Below are 17100 nucleotides of genomic sequence, written 5' to 3'. Positions count from 1 at the left end.
CACCAGACGTGGCATTCACAGAAGTCCGGACAAATACCAAGTGTGCGCACATCATTTCGTGTCAGGTACATAAACGATTATCGATGTAAGGCAGCCCGTACGTCGCACTGGTCAATTTGTTTATTTTTTTCGCAGCCTGTTTATGCACGAAATGCTGCAGGAGCTCACCATTCTAGCTTCACGTGTTCATTTTGCAGGTCAACCGTGTAAACTTTTCGATGACTGCAATCCTGGTTGGGCCCCATCGTTGCATTGACCAGTGCGACGTACCTGACACGAAACAACGTGCACACACTTGCTATCTGTCCAGACTGCTTTGAATGCCACGTCAGTTGATACGTGCAAGCCATCTGCGACGTTCTGATCGCTCTTTGGTCTTGTCGCATTCGTGGAAGCGTACCTTTGGTTGACCCGCACTCGTCTTGTCCGGACTTCAGCTTTTGCGCTTGTCTGCGTTCGGCTGTTACAACCCACGACTGCACAGTAAACTATCGCTTTGGTTTTATTTGCCCGGCCTGCTCCACGATCGAGTGCTGCGCTTTCAGCTACCTATCGTGCAAGATTCCTATATATCTACTATATCTCTGTTGGCGTACGTCGCGTCGCTTGCTGCCGTCATTTGCGTTAAACCTGGTACCAGTGATTTGTATGTAAGACTATGTGATCTTCTCCTTCTCCCACTCTTGCAGTTCGGTCCTCGAAAGTTGTGAACAAGCATGTAACTCGTGTGTACTTTGCGGGGCGAGTAGTAAGCCGCATGACATGCCGATGAACGATCATACGTTGGAGCAACTTTAGCCGTGGATCCACAGCGACGTCCGCCGTATCGACTGAATACGCCGCGCTGTTGTGCAGCTGTGCAGACGTAAGAAATGGAGCACGACATACCGCAGCTGTCATGCTGAACTAAACGCGCGAAGAATGTTGGACATCCTGTGTACAGTCTACTTTAGTCCTCACCTGAACGATCCGGAAACGTTCTTCTCGAATATGTCATGCGGTCACTATTAGACGTAGAGAATTTTCCTAAATGTGATAAGATAAAATTGCTCCACTTTCGCTAATTTAATTAATTCTGCCAAGCCTCTCAACCGGTGGACGCCAGAGACGCTATTCGATTTGCCCGCTTTTCAACAGTTAAAGCAAGTGCTGCCGCGTGGGGGCATCAATGCGAAACATATATACAAAATTATGGCCTCCAAGGTTACTAAACGCGCGCACAAAGGTAATCTCGGAGGTCATAAAGAATTATGACCTCCGAGATCGTCGTTTTGTAAAAAAAACGTGCGGGGTGATCTTGGGGGCCATAACGAAACACATACATTAATCCTGATAACCATAGAGTTAATACAAAGACTTTGTATTAACTCTATGCTGATAACAGGTCGGCCGAATCACGTGTCCTCTTAATCAATTTATGCAATAATATTTGGCTACATTTGAAGCAAATTAACGGTCAAAAACACTAGCAAAAAACATTTGAACAACTTTTCTTGTTTGTTTTTTAGGCTTTTTAAACATGCTACTTGATGGCGCCACAAACGCAGAGGGGCTTTAACGTTGAAGGGAGAAAAATGTCTCTAGCGTTTGTCTATGAATCCATAGTTGCCTCAAGAGCAAGTACGTTTAACATACGTCTATAAGCCCTCAATCTGTGCGCGGCGCTTCTGAAAACAGGTATGGCAGCCTTTCTCAGCCTTTGTACGTTCCGCCGGTAAAAAGTAGAAACACGAGGCGAGCGGAGGGCCTTTGAGAGAGAGCGAACGCGGAGAAGACTTGTCGCTCCCGGCACGCCGCTCAGTGCAAAGGCACCACCGCACCACTTCAGGAAAGGTGTGCAACAGGTTCGCTGAGCGGCTGATTGTCTCCGTCGGTCGTTGCTTCTTTTCTCGCTCTTGGATTCTTTGCTGCTTCTCGGAGCAAGCGCCGCGAAATCATGCCAGAAGAAGCGTTGACGGCTCCGCGGCTTCCGCTGCTGCTGCCGCTGCCTTGAGCTTGGATTTCGCCGCTGGGTCCGTGCAAGAAGATAGCCCGTTCGAGGAGGCGTTGTCGCATTCTTGCCGGGGTTCTGCCCGGGGGAATCTGCTTTTCGGTGCCAACGCGACCGCCGCCGTGCCAAGATCCTGTTTTTAGCCGGAGCCGGCGAGTGACCAGCCCACTGTGAGCGCAGCGTCCGTGTTTCATCATGAGGTGCTGTTTCGGCGAAAAGCCCAAGACCTTCCACTGCAAGGTGGTCCTCCTGGACGAAACCGAGCTCATCCAGGAGATCCAGGTGAGACAGCGTGAGCCACGCGCATCATACTTGCGAGCGGGGCCACCAATATTATTGACGCTCTGTGGACCTGTCAAACTTCTACTGAGGTGATTGAGACACAAGCATTGTTGTTCCTTCTTTCTCAGTGCGGAGCGTGTAAAGTTGCGTCACCGTGAAAATTTATGTGAACCGTTCTGGGAGACTGAAATAGCACGCCGCTATTAAGCAGCTTACAGAAAGTTCGTTACATTCTAAAATAGATCAGTAGACGGTTCTGCATTGCATTATCAACATATGAGTTATCGTGTCATTCCTCTCTAATTATCTCCCTTTATATTTAAATTATAGTGTTCACATTTTAATTCTCAGTCGCTGCACAACCGTATTGTTTTCGGCACCTTTTGGTATCAGCTGTGCGAAAACCGGAACAACGCTTCGTTCGTGGCCTTGTCCGCAGCATATATAGAAATTATTGAATAATCGGGGTGGTGGTTTCCAAGACCGTTTTTTGGGTTACCTGAAGCAGTCGTCAGAACGTGGTTGGGCCGTCTGATGCGGTAAGAAAGATGTGAGTGCAACAGCGTAAGGAACAAAAAGAAAACATTAATGAGCGACAGGCAGCATATACACTTAATGGCCAGCGAGAACACAGGTCCAGCGCATGTGTAATCATTTTTCTTTTTTTTTAACCTGTTGCCCACAGGGCATGCATGCATATCTTCGCGTGGTAACCAATTATTGCATATGGATAGGTAAACCTTTAACGAGGCTCAATTGCCCGTTAAACCTGTGCTCTTTTTTGTTGTTATTGACTACTTAATTAAATAACACCGCACGCTGCATGCGCAAAAACTGCCTTCGCCATTTTAGGCAGTAAGCGGGTCTATAAACGAGAAGGGGGACTGTCTTGTAATTTGCTCACAAGCGAAAAAACCCCGCCTCGGTGGCTCACTGGTTAAGAGGCCCGGCTACTGAACCGGAGCACCCGTGTTCGAACCCGACCGCATTCGGCTGCGTTTCGATTGAGGCGTAACGGAGAGGTGTCCGTGCGATGTGAGTGCATGCACGTTAATGATCCCCAGGTGGTCGAAATTACTCCGAAACTCTCCTGTATGGCACCTCTTTCTCTATTTCTACTTTGACTTCCTCCCTTCCCTTACGGCGCGGCTCAAGTGTCTACGGAAAAGTGACAGATACGGCTTCTTTCCTTTCCTATATATAAACCAGTTTTCAATTTTTACTGCTTCAAATAGCATCTCAGCACAGCGCTGGGTATTGCGATGTCACGTCGCCGCTGTCCTGTGAGCACCCTGTTATGACGTCACCATATTTCTCGGGTATATGTTCTCCTCGTGCTTAGCTCTAATCACGCGTGATCCATGTGGCGTGCCCATTGTCCGTGCTGTCTGCTGCTCGGGCGTCGCTCTAATCGTCACCTCCTTCGCGCGCGCACGGTGCCCCAGCACTCCAGCCTCCCTGATCGAAGGTGCAAATTGCGCATTATAGATGCAGGATACGGTGAGCGATAAATCACCAGTGCCGTACTGCGCTATAGGCACGCTCGCGCGCTCCGTTGTTTGGCGAAGAAAGGTCTTCCTGCTCGCTCTTGGCGAGCTTGCCTTTCAAACAAGGCGCCTTCTTTTGCTTCTGGTGAATTGCTTTGAAAAACTGATCGCTAGTATTCTTGGAAATTATGCTAAATGCCCGATAACTTAGCACAGCAGAATTCTGGACAAGTTGGCCGTAATTATAGCTCGAGAAGAATGTGGACGATGTGCACAAAAAGTAGAGTTTAGAAGATATGAAGTTATGGAATATATAAAGAAACGATAAGCATGGTGCACAAGAAGCAGCACGAGTCGATCCCCATTTGCATATGATTCAGGTATGCCTCCTGTTAGCGAAGTTGGCGAGATATGTTAAGAATTTGTTTTCGTAACACGAAATAAGCAGAGGCAAACTGGGGCTGTAAGGCTAAAATTGGCGATATAATTTGTTCTCGACAGCCGAAGGTAACCACACTGCCAAACCCCTTTAATGATTGAAGGACTGTAACAGCACCACTAGGGAGAGTCGGCGACAAGTATACTAAGCGTTCGGCTCAGAAGCTCAGCTCGAAGATGCCACCTATAAGGTCATCTGTACGCTGGGTCATGCAACAGGGAGTTCTAATATTGCACGGATGCAGTTCTGCGAATGCCTAGGTTGCCATGTTGGGCGCACTCCTCTAGTCCGCGCTCAAGCAGTTTACGGTTAGCGGGAAGCGTTGTACTAAACTTTCTATAACTTGAACTGCTCACCCCATATGCATGTAGCCTCCATTTTCTTCGCTTATTTCAAAGAACCACGGAACTCACGTACCTAAGAAGGTTGAGGCAGACGATCCGGAGATTCTCTGCATGGCAGGAAATTTAAATGCTTAAACATGTTTCGCCTCTAGAAGCGGTGCCCTCAACGCATTCGTAACTTTATTACGCTCAATTAAATTCGCAACCGATTGAATGTCTTTGGGTTTTTTTTTTTTTTTTTTGTTATTAAACGTTCCAGAACGTTTCTGTGCAGTCCTGGCGGGTTCCTTTTTTTGTTATTGTATACTTCAGAGACTCCCTTGAGCATGGCTTAATGGCGGCCAGGCGAGCAACATGAATGGCGGCGTTATTTACACGCCTTTTGATGCGCCGTGTAGCACAGCCCGTACTTATAAAAATTGCAGCTGCGCCCCGAACCGCCTTTTCCTTTTCAACCATCCATGCAACAAGGACGCATTGAAAGCCTCAAGTCCTGCAAGAAGGAGGGCAACACGACTAAGGATGTAATGGCGGTCAGTGGCACAGTCGGCATTCGCAACCATTGTCATCGGCTGGTTTGCATCTTTATCTCCTCCATCGGAAAGCAGAATGGATACTTACATTCGTTAATTAACGGAAGGTGTGATGTCCCGTTGTTCAGCCGTTCTCTTCCGTCACAGTATTATAGGGTAGTGTGCTTTGTAGTTTTATTCGTCTACGTTTTTTTTTTTTTTTTCTGTTTTCTGCTTGACAATTGCTTTGTTTCGACTAATGTGCCCTCTCGTCTGTGTCGGCTTTTTCATCGTCGAAGTTTTTTCATCATAGTATAGGCGACTTCTCAGCCCGAAGCTGTATGTACAGAAACACAGTATATTCTCTAATACATATTCATGCGCAGTTAGACGATCCAGCTAGCCTGCCACTTCGCTTTCGCTTCCACTCCTAGGGTACTGCCACCAGGTGCATCCGCGTCGGCTTCAGCGCTGTACGTTCCCACAGGTGGTGGGTCATGTTTTACGCGACTTCCCTGCTGGTATAATACACTACACGCATGCGGCCGTTAGATTATGTTGTCGCGGTGATGGCTGCGGAAGTATAATCTACTCCAACATGCTAGTTTATTAGGCATCTAATGGTAGCCCGTGCAAAGCACAACTTTGTACGGCAAAAAGAAATCAAAATCGTTCCCTATCTGTCCCTGGTAGAGAAAAAGGCATCGGAGCGATGGACTAAAGGGAACCGAGCGCACTTCTCATCCCCCTTTTAACTTCATGAACTTTTACCTCAGGCTCTGTGCCCTCTCCCTTGTACGCAGGCGGCTTCGATACGCCTTATTCCGTAGTTGTAATTAACATCGCAGGAGTTGCAGCACCCTGTCCACATGGCTGCCCCCCCCCCCCCCAAAAAAAAAAAGCAGGAGTCTTCTCAGAGAAGTCCGACCATTGAGAAGTGTGGGAAGAAAATTAAAAAAAAAAAAAAGTAAGGAGTAATGCTTTACACACACTAAGTACATTGGAGAAATATGGGAGAGGCCTTCGCCCTGCAGTGGGTATAGTCAGGCTGATGATGATGATGATGATGATGATGATGATGATGATGATGATGATGATGAACTACATTAACTGGCAGACGCGAAGAAAACAAAGCAGAAATGGAACTAGAGAAAAGTCGGACGGCGACCACGCGTGTTTAGGTGGCCGCTTGTCCATCCCGTGAAGTTGATTACACGTTCGGCGCGTTTCGCGTTGTTAAGTGGCCGTAATGCGGGGAACCCGGTTACCACCGGCACATGCATGCATTGCGTGTGCAGGACGGCTTCTTGGCCTCACAGGCTTCCTTCGCAGAGGCAAACAAAGCGCGCGGCGCCATTGATCTGTGCACACGCCGCACGCGCAGTGCACGGAATGGGGACGCGCATCGGCCGAAGACGATGCAGTGCGCCGCGAGCATTATGATGTCACGTCTCCACGGCGCTCGCTTTATTCTAGCAGATGCTTTCTTCACGCCGCGAGCAGGCGCGGAAACGCGGTCTTCAGTTGTGAGGGAGTACGCGCTCGCACAGAGGTCGCCGATCGTGTCCAGATTTCACGCGCAGCCCGTGTCATGTCTGCTGAGCCTCCAGAGACAACTTATAGTCGGCGTGCAGCAGACGCGGAACGTGACGTAAGTACTAATGCAAACTGACCCCTCTGAGCTCAAGAAGAAGCTGTGATACCGCCAAGGTCATCCTTTCGGCGAGTTGTCCACAGTGGACGGGCCGAGCGGTTCCCGAGGAGACCCGAACAATACCGAAGTGTCGGCGTCCCGATGGCTTAGTATGCGCCGGCCGTGACGATTCGAAAATGCAGGCCTTCCTTCGACCCTGCTCCTTTGTTTACCGGGGTTGTCTGCGGATTGCTTTTTCCTTGCTCCGATTGTGCTTCCCTCGAGTGTGTTCTCGTCTGCGACAGCCTGATGGGGTTTTCTTTCCGCATTTATTTCCGTTCCTTTTATTTTTCGTTCTCCGTTGATGATTGAGGCTATCCTGACTCGCTTGTCCCCGCTCCCCGCCTCGCGGCGGACTCGGCAGAACGTCACTGACGTCGTGGAGAATGGTGATTTTCTTCTCCGCTGCCGGTAAGCGAGAGAGGCACCGGTCACTCCCCCTGCGGTAGTGCCTCGTCGTTTGCTGCCTTTTTCTCTCTTTTCTTTTGTTTACGGCCTTTCCGTTGTCTTTTTCCAGTTGGTCTCGCGATCGCTCTGCCCTTCCAGGATCGCAAAATGCCTCTTGCACTTCTGCTGCCTTTGCGTTTCACGCAACTGTGGCTGCGTGGCAGCTGAACAGCCCCCGAATGCTTGGTCCCGCAGTCTTTGGTTGCTAGCAGTTACCCTTCTCATTGCAGTCTCCGTGAGCCAGCTTTCGACGTGCGCTTATAGTTGATGACGACCACTGATATTTGGCCATCCTTACTTGTTTCACGGTTCTGATGCTTCGAGAAGAGCGCCTGTGCGCTACACAGATGCCGCAGTTGAATCTTCGTTCGCAAGGGCTACAGCCGGAGTCTGAGGGACCCCGTTTCATAGGAATGGTTCCTATATATGTGCCCTCGAAATATATCGTCCTGCTCGTCCTCTCCTTGTATGCGTGCCAGATTAGCTCGCCTATCAAGCATTTAAGCTCACTTCAAGGTAGTTGCGCACCCGCGTGCAGCAATCAGCCCGCATATTGGTAATGCCGCATACTGGTCAGAGTGCTGGGCATCCCAACTGAGGCTCAAGGACATAGCCTTCCGTTGCTATCGTGAGTGCGGTCCTATGGACAGCGCCTCGTAATGATATAGTAATTAGAGCCCCCCTCTCTCTCTCTCTCTCTCTCTCGCACACACACACACACACACACACACACACACACACACACACACACACACACACACACACACACACACACACACACACACACAAACAAACAAACAAACACAAACAGTCATCAAATAGTCGTGACTCGAGGGACGTGTGTGCGCTTGCTGTTTCTATGCTTCGATTGCGGAAGGCGTGCTAACTTTCGAGCATTGCGAAGCAAAGCGCATGAGGCAAGCTCGTTTGTGCACGAGCGTTCAATAACACGCTCTGCTATAGCGTACTGAAATTGTAGTCTAATCCCGAAGGATTGTCATGTGCGCCACACTGCGCTCCGACTCTTTGCACAGGAACTGTCACACCCGCTGCTGCAAAAGACCTCCAGAAGCCGCGTGGCGTTTCTGAAGCTATGCCATGCCTCCACGAACTGGCCTGGGAATTTCTGACACACACACATTTGCGTTTTTTTTTTTCGGCTTTCAAGAATATTTGTGGTGGAGCGGCGCCAGCGCTTTGCTCTATGCAAAATACGCCCGCTGCACTGGAAGGTACAATGAGCTCAAAGCTGCGTTGAGATCGGTGTAAAATATAAATGCATTGATATCATGTACCGTACGTGTGGACTTGGTCATCGGCATCTGGCGGCATCACAGTACTGCTGCTGTACTGGCCATTATGGCTATACGTCACGTAGTGCGCCCCCGGCCTGGCTCGGGCACAGAACCGCCGCCCGCATGCCTCGCTCATTACGGCGTCTCCGCTCGTGCTGGCCGCCAGCGTCGTCGTCGGTCACCTCGAGGTGTGCGTTGCAGTACTGACCCGCGAAGCAATCAAGGACGACCCTTGACGTGCAGACGACGCTGAAGCTGCAGCTGCCAAACGTGGGGTAATTTGCGCCTACGCTCGTCCCGTGGGAAGCAAATGACCGCGGCGGAAGGTCTCCGCCGCTCGACCGCAGCCCGCGGGCTCAAGTTACGACCGTGGTGAAAGCGCCGCCGTCGCTCTACACATATTGCCGCCCGACCAAGGCCACGAAGGCGGGCTAAAAAAGCTGTTCACTGCCCGCTAGGCCTACCCCCACGGAAGTGGTTAATACGTCCCTCCTTTCTGCATGCTTCTATGCAGTTCGATTGTCTTTTTTTTTTCCCGGCTCGTTTCCGCCGAGGGCTTCGTATGGCTATAGGGAACCAAAGCTGGAGTTTGCTCCGCGACGCCAGCGCTCGGTTTCCAGCGGAGCGGAGAGGAACTACAAAACCTACGCGCATCCGCGCCCGCGCTGCTCGCGGCTGGCTGCGGAGTCTGCGCAGCCTGCTCGCTCGGGAGCGCGTGCTACAGGCAGCCGCACGTGCTCGCGGAGCGGGAGAAGGAGAGTGAGGACGAGGGGGGATGGTCGTGCGTCTGTGCGAGCAAAGCCGGCGCTCTTTGCCAGTGGTGTTTCTTATTTTTGCTTTTTTCTGTGCCCCGGCTGACTTAGAGGCTGGCTGGAGGCACGCTTTTTATCGGTGCTTTCGAAAGTGAGAAATTATGATTAATTGATCGCCGCGGACATTCTTTTCAAAGAGCGCTTGTTGGCAGACTCAGACAAAAAAAAAAAAAAACATGAACGCGAATTCGGTACTCCAAGGCAGAGGCAAGCGACAGGTATTTTGAAGGACTTGAGGCGGCACCTCTTGATGTCTCTTCCCTGTTGTTCAGAGAATGAAGGGTCCAGCCTTCTCGTTGAGAATTGATACGCGTGTACACAGCGACGAGTGCTCTGGGCGCTGGTTGGGGAGCTTCCTTTCCATTTGTGACTGCTCACTTGAAAGGGGCCTATTCAACTCTTTGCGGACAGACGTTTTAGGCGATGCTGCCGGCGCCGTGGTGCCTGCTTTCGGCGCGTTTAGGACGCGTTTCCTAGAAAGGCACAAAGCATGCCGCCTTACCCTTTGGTTCCTGCTGACAGCGGTCAGGGGGAGTTCGCTGCTGTGGCGCTGCCATCCGAAATCAATGACTTATCTACCTTTAACGATGAAAGTTTTCTTAACGACCTGGATCACTGACGAGAAGCCGAGGCATGCCATTCTTTCGGCAGTTTCCTCTCTCCGTAAGACGAAGAGCGAGGAAATGCCTGACGACTTTTCATGCAGGCGGGGACATCTCTCCAAGTAAACCTTTGTCTTCTTAATTCCACAGCTACGCTGTGCAATCCCTAGCTCAGTTATCTCCTCAAGCGAATGCGCAGTTTTGAGCTTCCGAAGCAGGATCGCGTATGAGGATAGAACGATTGACGTATGTGTTTTCCCTTTATAAGCGCCGAGTGATGGCATTAATGACATATATCTGTAACTGGCGGTGCCGCAGCAGCCATCGCAGAACCAAGTCGGCCTCAAGAAACAAACATAGGTGCGAGATACGAGCGGTACGAGATACCTAAAAAAAAAACCGACAACCATCGTTTCAACACCAAAAGAGAGAAGAGAGAAAAACACTTTCACGAGTTTTGCGAAAAAGCGCGCCGTCACTTTTTCATTCCAGTTTATTTTTTTCTTGCCCCCTTTGTTGGAGCGCGACGGCGGCCAGAATGTGGCCGGAGGAGGAGAGAAACAACCGAGCGCGCGCGCAAACACGTGCTGGAGAGCAATGCGGAGCAGACGACAGCATGCTTTTCTATGCGGCGGCTAGCAGACGACGCGGCCGGGCTGCGCGTAGATTTTGACGGGGTCTCCATGGAGGGCGCTGACGCACAGAGCGGCGCAGCGCCCCCTGGCCCAGGTTTTCTCCCCTATGGCTTCGGCCGGGAACAGACCGCAAGGCGATTGAACGATGAATCTTGTACGGATGTATGCGTGATACGAGGGAATACTTCGCTTGTTGGTTGGTTGGTTGGTTGGTTTGTGGGGTTTAACGTCCCAAAGCAACTCAGGCTATGAGAGACGCCGTAGTGGAGGACTCCGGAAATTTCGACCACCTGGGGTTCTTTAACGTGCACTGACATCGCACAGCACACGGGCACCTTGCTTTTCGCCTCCATCGAAAAGCTGCCGCCGAGGCCGGGATTCGATCCCGCGCCCTTGGGAACAGTAGTCGAGCGCCGTAACCTTGGAACCATGGCATAGCAGCCACTTAATTGCGACTTGCCCACAGTCATTGCTGCCGCTCGCGTCTCAGACTCTGCCACGAGTGAATACATCCTCTGTAGGCTGTCCAGTCAAAAGCGGTTGTCCATTTAGCGTCTGTTGCACGCCATTTTCCCAGGCAGTTGTAAAATTCAGTCAATGAGCGTCATGAATCCACACCACACCCTTCGCCGCTGTAACGAAGAGATCGTTAAATAAAGTTAAATTGGTTCACAGGAAGGGAAAGGCGCAGTAACTGTCACACTTGCTCTGTGGACACCCGAACCGCGCCGTAAGGGAAGGGAGGAAGGTGGGAATGAAAGTGGAAAGAGAGAAGGAGGAGCCGTAGTGGAGGGCTACGGAGTAATTTCGACCACCTGGGGATCTTTAACGTGCGCTGACATCGCACAGCACACGGACGCCACTTCGTTTCGCCTCCATCGAAACGCAGCCGCCGCGGTCGGGTTCGAACCTGGGAACTCCGGCACAGTAGTCGGGCGTCTTACCACTGCACCACCCCGGCGGGGCGAAGAGATCGTCCCATGTGCGCATTCTTGTGCGGGTGTGGGGGTCGCGCTGTGCGTTTCCTTTGGAAAAAAGAGGGGGGGAGCTCCGTATGCCAGCTCCCGGCCGGGCTATACGTTGAGCGATGTAGTGGAAAAAGCTAGAACTTTCGGTGAGATAAAGCGTATAGCAGCTGAGGCATTGCTGTCACACTGACAGGCGTGTTTGTGGCAGTGGCAGTCGGATAGGGTGAGTTATCCATTTCAAGTGTCGTATGCTGCTCTTTTTACGAGCCTCTGGAAGTTATGAGGAAGCTGAAGCAGGCGCACGAACTCCGGCGCAACGCAAGTCGTGCCGAGATCTCAAACTCGCTGTCTCAAGCAAATGCCTCGCCGAGAAGCATCGAAGAGCCGGTCGATATGTCGACGGAGCCTTTGCGAAGCCGAATGGGAAATAACACTGCCATCCAAGCAAATTTCCCTGATTACACTAAACGCAACGCCAGAGAGAGAAATGGCGAAAAAGACCTACTATACCACTGGTTTATCGACTGCATTTGTTTCGTCTTTGAGCAAGACGACAAATAATTGTCATTAGCCTTGCAGTTAGTTGCCGGAGGAACTTTTGTTTTTGTTTTGTTTTTTCCGACTACGAACCTTCCGAATACGCGCGATGCCTTTTTGGCGCTCTCCTGCGGATATTCGCCTTCACAATGTGTCCGCCACGTGGTGCACATTGCAGGTGAAACCATTGTCTGCTCGAATAACTCCGTAGCACGCGACCTGACGTGCGCCGTGGTCACGCGTGTGCGTAGCTTCCACAGTATATACATGCCGGAGTAGACGCGCTAACTATCGCTGTCTTTCTGATGCGAAGCCCTGCTATCATCATGAGAGCCAGCCCCCCTTAATGCTGCGTTTGTGTAATAATATTGTGTACAAGTAGATGGCGTGGGTTCTGCTCTTTACACAGGTCATATTCTCGTTTTTCATGGTATGTATCCGCAGGGCTGTTTTTTACATTAAGGACCCGCGAACGAGAATGTTAATTCAACTTGCGCACTGTGTGTTGCATAGGTATGCCTACGCTTCTACAGCTCGATCATTCTTCCATTTTACCTCTTTTATCTATGAACTCAAAGCGTTTATAACTAAAACTATGAACTCAAAGCCACATGTGCACCCCGCACGAAGCGACGAGACTCTGCGACAGAACAGCACGTTGTCAGTGTTGCTGTTACCGCCGTCTCATCGTTCGGTCAAGGGCAGTATAGTTACGCTAGTATCCCATTCCTAACACTAAAGATCTCACTCCTCTCGATAATTAACATTATCTGTCCACACTCGCCTTCCTTGTCCTTCATTACCGTATACCTAGCTTTCACTGAACTATCTCGATGCGTTCATAAATATCCATTGATGACACGAAGCGAGCGTCTGCATGCAGGCGCTTCGCTCAAACAGGAATACGAAAAAAAAAAAAAAAAAAAAAGAGCCTTCGTTCGCAAAAACGTCAGAACGGAAGTAGTTCCGTCGCGAGTGGTTCCGGGCAAAATTTTCTAAAAACCCAGAACCTCAGTGACAGCCACGAGTGGCAATGTGTTGGCGGCATTAGCATCGCCGCGAATTGTCGCCTCATGTGGTTAGCGCTTTATACTGCTCCATTCCTGTCATCATGACCGCCTGGGCATTACGATAACAGTTCACTAGTGCAAAAATGGCAAAAGTTAAAGGGGCTTCGATGCTTGCATTTACCGTTACCTACTTGAAACCAATGCCATGGATCGAGAAAACGAGACATGAAAGATGCGTAACAATAGGCTCCCTATTTGTTTTTCTTTTCTCCTTATGAACTTCCCTTTCTCGAATCGTTGCTGCGCCATCAGGTATGTAAGCTTTCACCATCTACTCCAGTTATGTTTTTACGTCGACCCGCGCAAAGCCGCGTCGAGGCAGACTGATATGCACTGCATCAAACTTCGCTTGGCAACATCGTCGTCTCAAACCTTGAGCGTTTTATTATCCGTCTGTTACACCTCGCGTGCCACTGGCATTGGACATAACTGCCCTAAATTCTAGGCTAGTACTATGAGGAGAAAACGGCGCCGCAACTCACTGGCAAATCAAGCGAACACAGAATCTCTTGTCGATTTTCATTTCACGGTTGCTGATATACGCTGTGCACCATGCATGCAGCCTGCCGTCGATCGGCCGGGCTTCTTCGATGTCAGCTAAACGCAAAGAGAAGGAAGCGGGCGCCACTGCCTGGGCACCGCCGCGCGAGGCGGAAACCGTTCGACGCCCACTGAATCGCTACTCCGCAAGGCGGTCGGAGGCTTTCGTATGCACGCACGCGCCAGCCGCTCACCGAATGACGGCTGCCGATCGCCGCCTCCGCGCGCGCTGTCCCTGCGTGGTCGCCCCTCGGCGAAACAGCCCTACTGGCACCCGCAGCCCAAGACACTGCTCTGCTTGCGCAACTATGGCTGCTGGCATGACGAGCCACACCTTTCGGAGTTCGCCCCGTTCGGCTGGCGATGGAAAGGCGCGCCTCGCGATTTCGTCGACGACGAGGAGACTCCGCCGACGACTGGAGACCTTGCCTTCGAGTGACTGCATGCATAAGCTTTTGTGTGCGGGCGACGTCTGAAGCTGCAGACCGAGGACCCCCTCTGGAAGCAAGTGCTTTGAATTGAATGGCGTTGGCTGCCGCGTGTAGTTCGTATACGTAAACCTGTGCATAGGTGTCAAGCTTGATTCCTGTCCAAGTTCACTTCTTCATAGAAAGAAGAAGAAGAAAAAAAAAAAGTGATGCCCGGAGAAAAAACACAGTCGCGCGGTCGACGGGCACTCTTAACTCCGAAGGCCTATTTCCCAAGCTCTTCAAGACAGCACTCAGCCAAAGGATGTGTGGCCTTGGTTCGTGGAGGGAGTGCCTGTCCGCGGAAATTGAAGACTTGTGCTGGAGGCATCAAGTGCTGTGCATACGTTGACGTTTTAAAGTTCTGCTTTGAATAATGTTGATTCCCTCAAAGAACCCGCCATCACAAGACGAAGGCTCGTGGAAAGTATGGCCGTTTAGTGTTGCGTACATAGCCGGGAGAGAAAAAAAAATACACGCGAGAACGGGGGCATTGTTTTTCGGCGGCGGGCACCGCATCCGCCTGCTGCATCGCACGAAGCATGGCTTGAGTTTGCGTGGAGAAGACTGATCGTCGCGGTTAGTGCGTGCCTACGATCAAACACGAGAATGGCGGGAGGAGGGTGGCAGAGTCAGTTGTGCCGCATGTGTATCATCCAGATCTTAAGCGTGCGCGGGGTGGAGTGCTCGTCCGGTATGTGCCGCAGCCGGGCGCGCGCAAGGCAGGGTCAAGGGTCGCGGCGGTGGCACGAGCGATACCTGCATGACCTCTCGTCGTGACCCCGCTGGCGGGGTCACCGCCTGCAGAGCAGAAAAAGAGGCGCACTGCCCCTCCCACGCCCTCAAGGTCGCCCTATAATCATCGCCGACTCTCGGACCTCGCTCGGGGCTTGGCTCTGAGGCTTCGGGGGAGGCGACTTGGTTATTTCAGAGGGTATTACCTCAATACCACTTTTCCGCCTGTGCCTACCTTGTGCACCACAGTCATTTGTTTACCTGAAGGACACATGCAGTCGCTGAGCTACGGGGTCGGGGTCCTGTGTCGCAAGCTGGCACAGACTTTGAGGATTGCAGTAGGTAAGTCTGCACGTCGAAAAGATCGTTGCGAGTATCACACCAAGTGTTCACCTGAAGTTGCGGTGAAGCAGAGTCGCCTATGTTTTCAATGCATGAATGCGGCGCACTTGAACGAGTGTAGCCCGGATATTTCTTGCAGATAAATGATGACTTGGAACCACTGGACATACGTGTTTAAGTCCAGAGTCTGATGGAATTCCGTCTCATCGGGGTGATAAAAGAAGAAAATAAATGGCACCTACCAAAAAAATAGCTCTCCCCGTGCAGTTTTCTACCTGTTCCCTCCCGACCCCCCTTTTCTTTCTGCTTTGACGCCGCCCCGGAAGTATGCGCCCGAAGAGAAGGCCATGGTCGCTGGCGGTTGATACAATAGTATGATGTCCTTCACGAATGCCGCATGGGTCTCTAGAGAGTGTTGGCAGGGTCCAACTACACCTGTGTCCAAATAAATGTATGTGAGGCGTTGCGGCTGCTTTAGCGTATCTAAGTAACAAGTAAAGTATAGCAGGTTACAACCTCTCCGCCTGTCTGGCCTCGAAAAGATTTGAGCCCAATTTGCTCTTTCCCCTGTCCGGAAATCCGGAATGCTGCCGGGGCCGCACCCATGCTGCTGTTGCCTAGAGGGGGAGGTAGGAGAAAGATGGCCAAGGGGCAGGTAGGCTGGAGGAGAGGGCCACAGGTGAGCAGGTGAAAGTCTGCGCAGAAACTGTGGCTGTCCGACGCCGCAACGAACGGTCTCGCACGATACCCAGCTTGGCTGCGCATTGCTGGAATTTCCGACAAAGCTCCGAGACGCACAAACCAGAGAAAAGCAAACGAACAAACAGGGGGAAGCACCTTGAGAGCTTTGGACGCGCGTAAAGTACCGGCGAAGGTTCGGAGAAGTGCACGTAATTACACCTGCCCAGTGGAGCGCCCTCCGTGCGGGGCACTGCGACGGACCATTCTCTCCGCACCCGCCCTTTTGTGCTGCACATTTGCCGATACCTGAGGCACTCCACGAGTTGGCTTCCCGACGCCTTTTATTTCCGCTGCTGTTTTCAAGTTAGGGGAGGTTGGGGGAGGGTGCCGTTTGGGATGGCCCAGGGAGAACACAACGGGCAGCCGCACACCGAGCGAAGCCGTGGAGCGACGAAATGGGCTTTTGCAGAAAGTCGTCTTGTCTTCGTGACTGCCTCGTTAGAACTGTGCAGCCAATCTCGCGACGACGTGTCATGTCGCACGCAACAAATGTTTCATAACTGCTCGGGGTGACGGTACGCTTGCGAATTAAATTAACGATAGTGAGCAGTGCGACAGTAAGGCACCCTGAAGTCACGAGCCGTTGTTACCTGCAAACAGCGATGTGAAACTGGCCGCTGGTTAGTTGACTTCAGCTCTGCCCTCTACTGCGCTGCATGGTTCTAGTGAGGCATCAATGTGGCACTTTTACGGCCTCTCGTATTATCCCCCCCCCCCCCCCCTCCATCTCTCCCATTATCCTATCTTTAAGCTCCGGAGCCATTGGGTGCCATTCAGCGAGAGATAAGAGAGACTTCCTGTGAGAGGTGCACATGGGGGTGGCGTTCTTTCACCAGTCTCCCTTGCTGTCTTGCAACGAGTATGCCTGCAGGGGAAGAGCTCGTTAACCGCTTCTGTTGGTCGTCAGGCAGCCCGAGCCAATAACACCTAGACTAGGCATGGGCGCGATTTTTTCATTCCCACTAGTTTGCTGAACGTTATGCTGCCAGGGATTACGTCGCACTGGATAGTACTGGCGATAGGCAGCTGGTAATTCAGGTAGCTTGTATGACTTGTCGACTGTAGTAACGACAGCAGAGTTTCGTCTAAGCATCGACTAGTCCCATTTCAAAACTAGTGCGCTTATACATTTGGCGGCGGCTTCACTTCTTTGCATGTTTTA

At 51.4% G+C, this 17100-nt stretch overlaps 1 protein-coding gene across 4 annotated transcripts in view; it reads left to right on the top strand.

Annotated features, from left to right (window-relative positions):
- The first annotated feature begins 1612 nt into the window (after positions 1 to 1612).
- LOC146198126 (band 4.1-like protein 4) overlaps positions 1613 to 17100 on the top strand; it is a 116175-nt gene continuing 100687 nt past the window's right edge. For 3 of the 4 annotated variants that reach the window (XM_084593448.1, XM_084593447.1, XM_084593450.1), the window contains exon 1: positions 1614 to 2272. In XM_084593448.1, the coding sequence (XP_084449574.1) occupies positions 2186 to 2272 (87 nt within the window). In that variant the 5' untranslated portion in view covers positions 1614 to 2185. Of the gene's footprint in view, positions 2273 to 17100 lie in introns of all 4 variants that reach the window. The other variant, XM_084593449.1, reaches the window with a different exon arrangement.

This window comes from Amblyomma maculatum, chromosome 2 (genome assembly GCF_055883805.1).
Source record: "Amblyomma maculatum isolate TAMU_Amacu chromosome 2, ASM5588380v1, whole genome shotgun sequence".
NCBI classification, from domain to species: Eukaryota; Metazoa; Arthropoda; class Arachnida; order Ixodida; family Ixodidae; genus Amblyomma; species Amblyomma maculatum.
The sequence above is the reverse complement of the archived record's forward strand: the minus strand, read 5'-3'. Positions and strand labels throughout refer to the sequence as shown.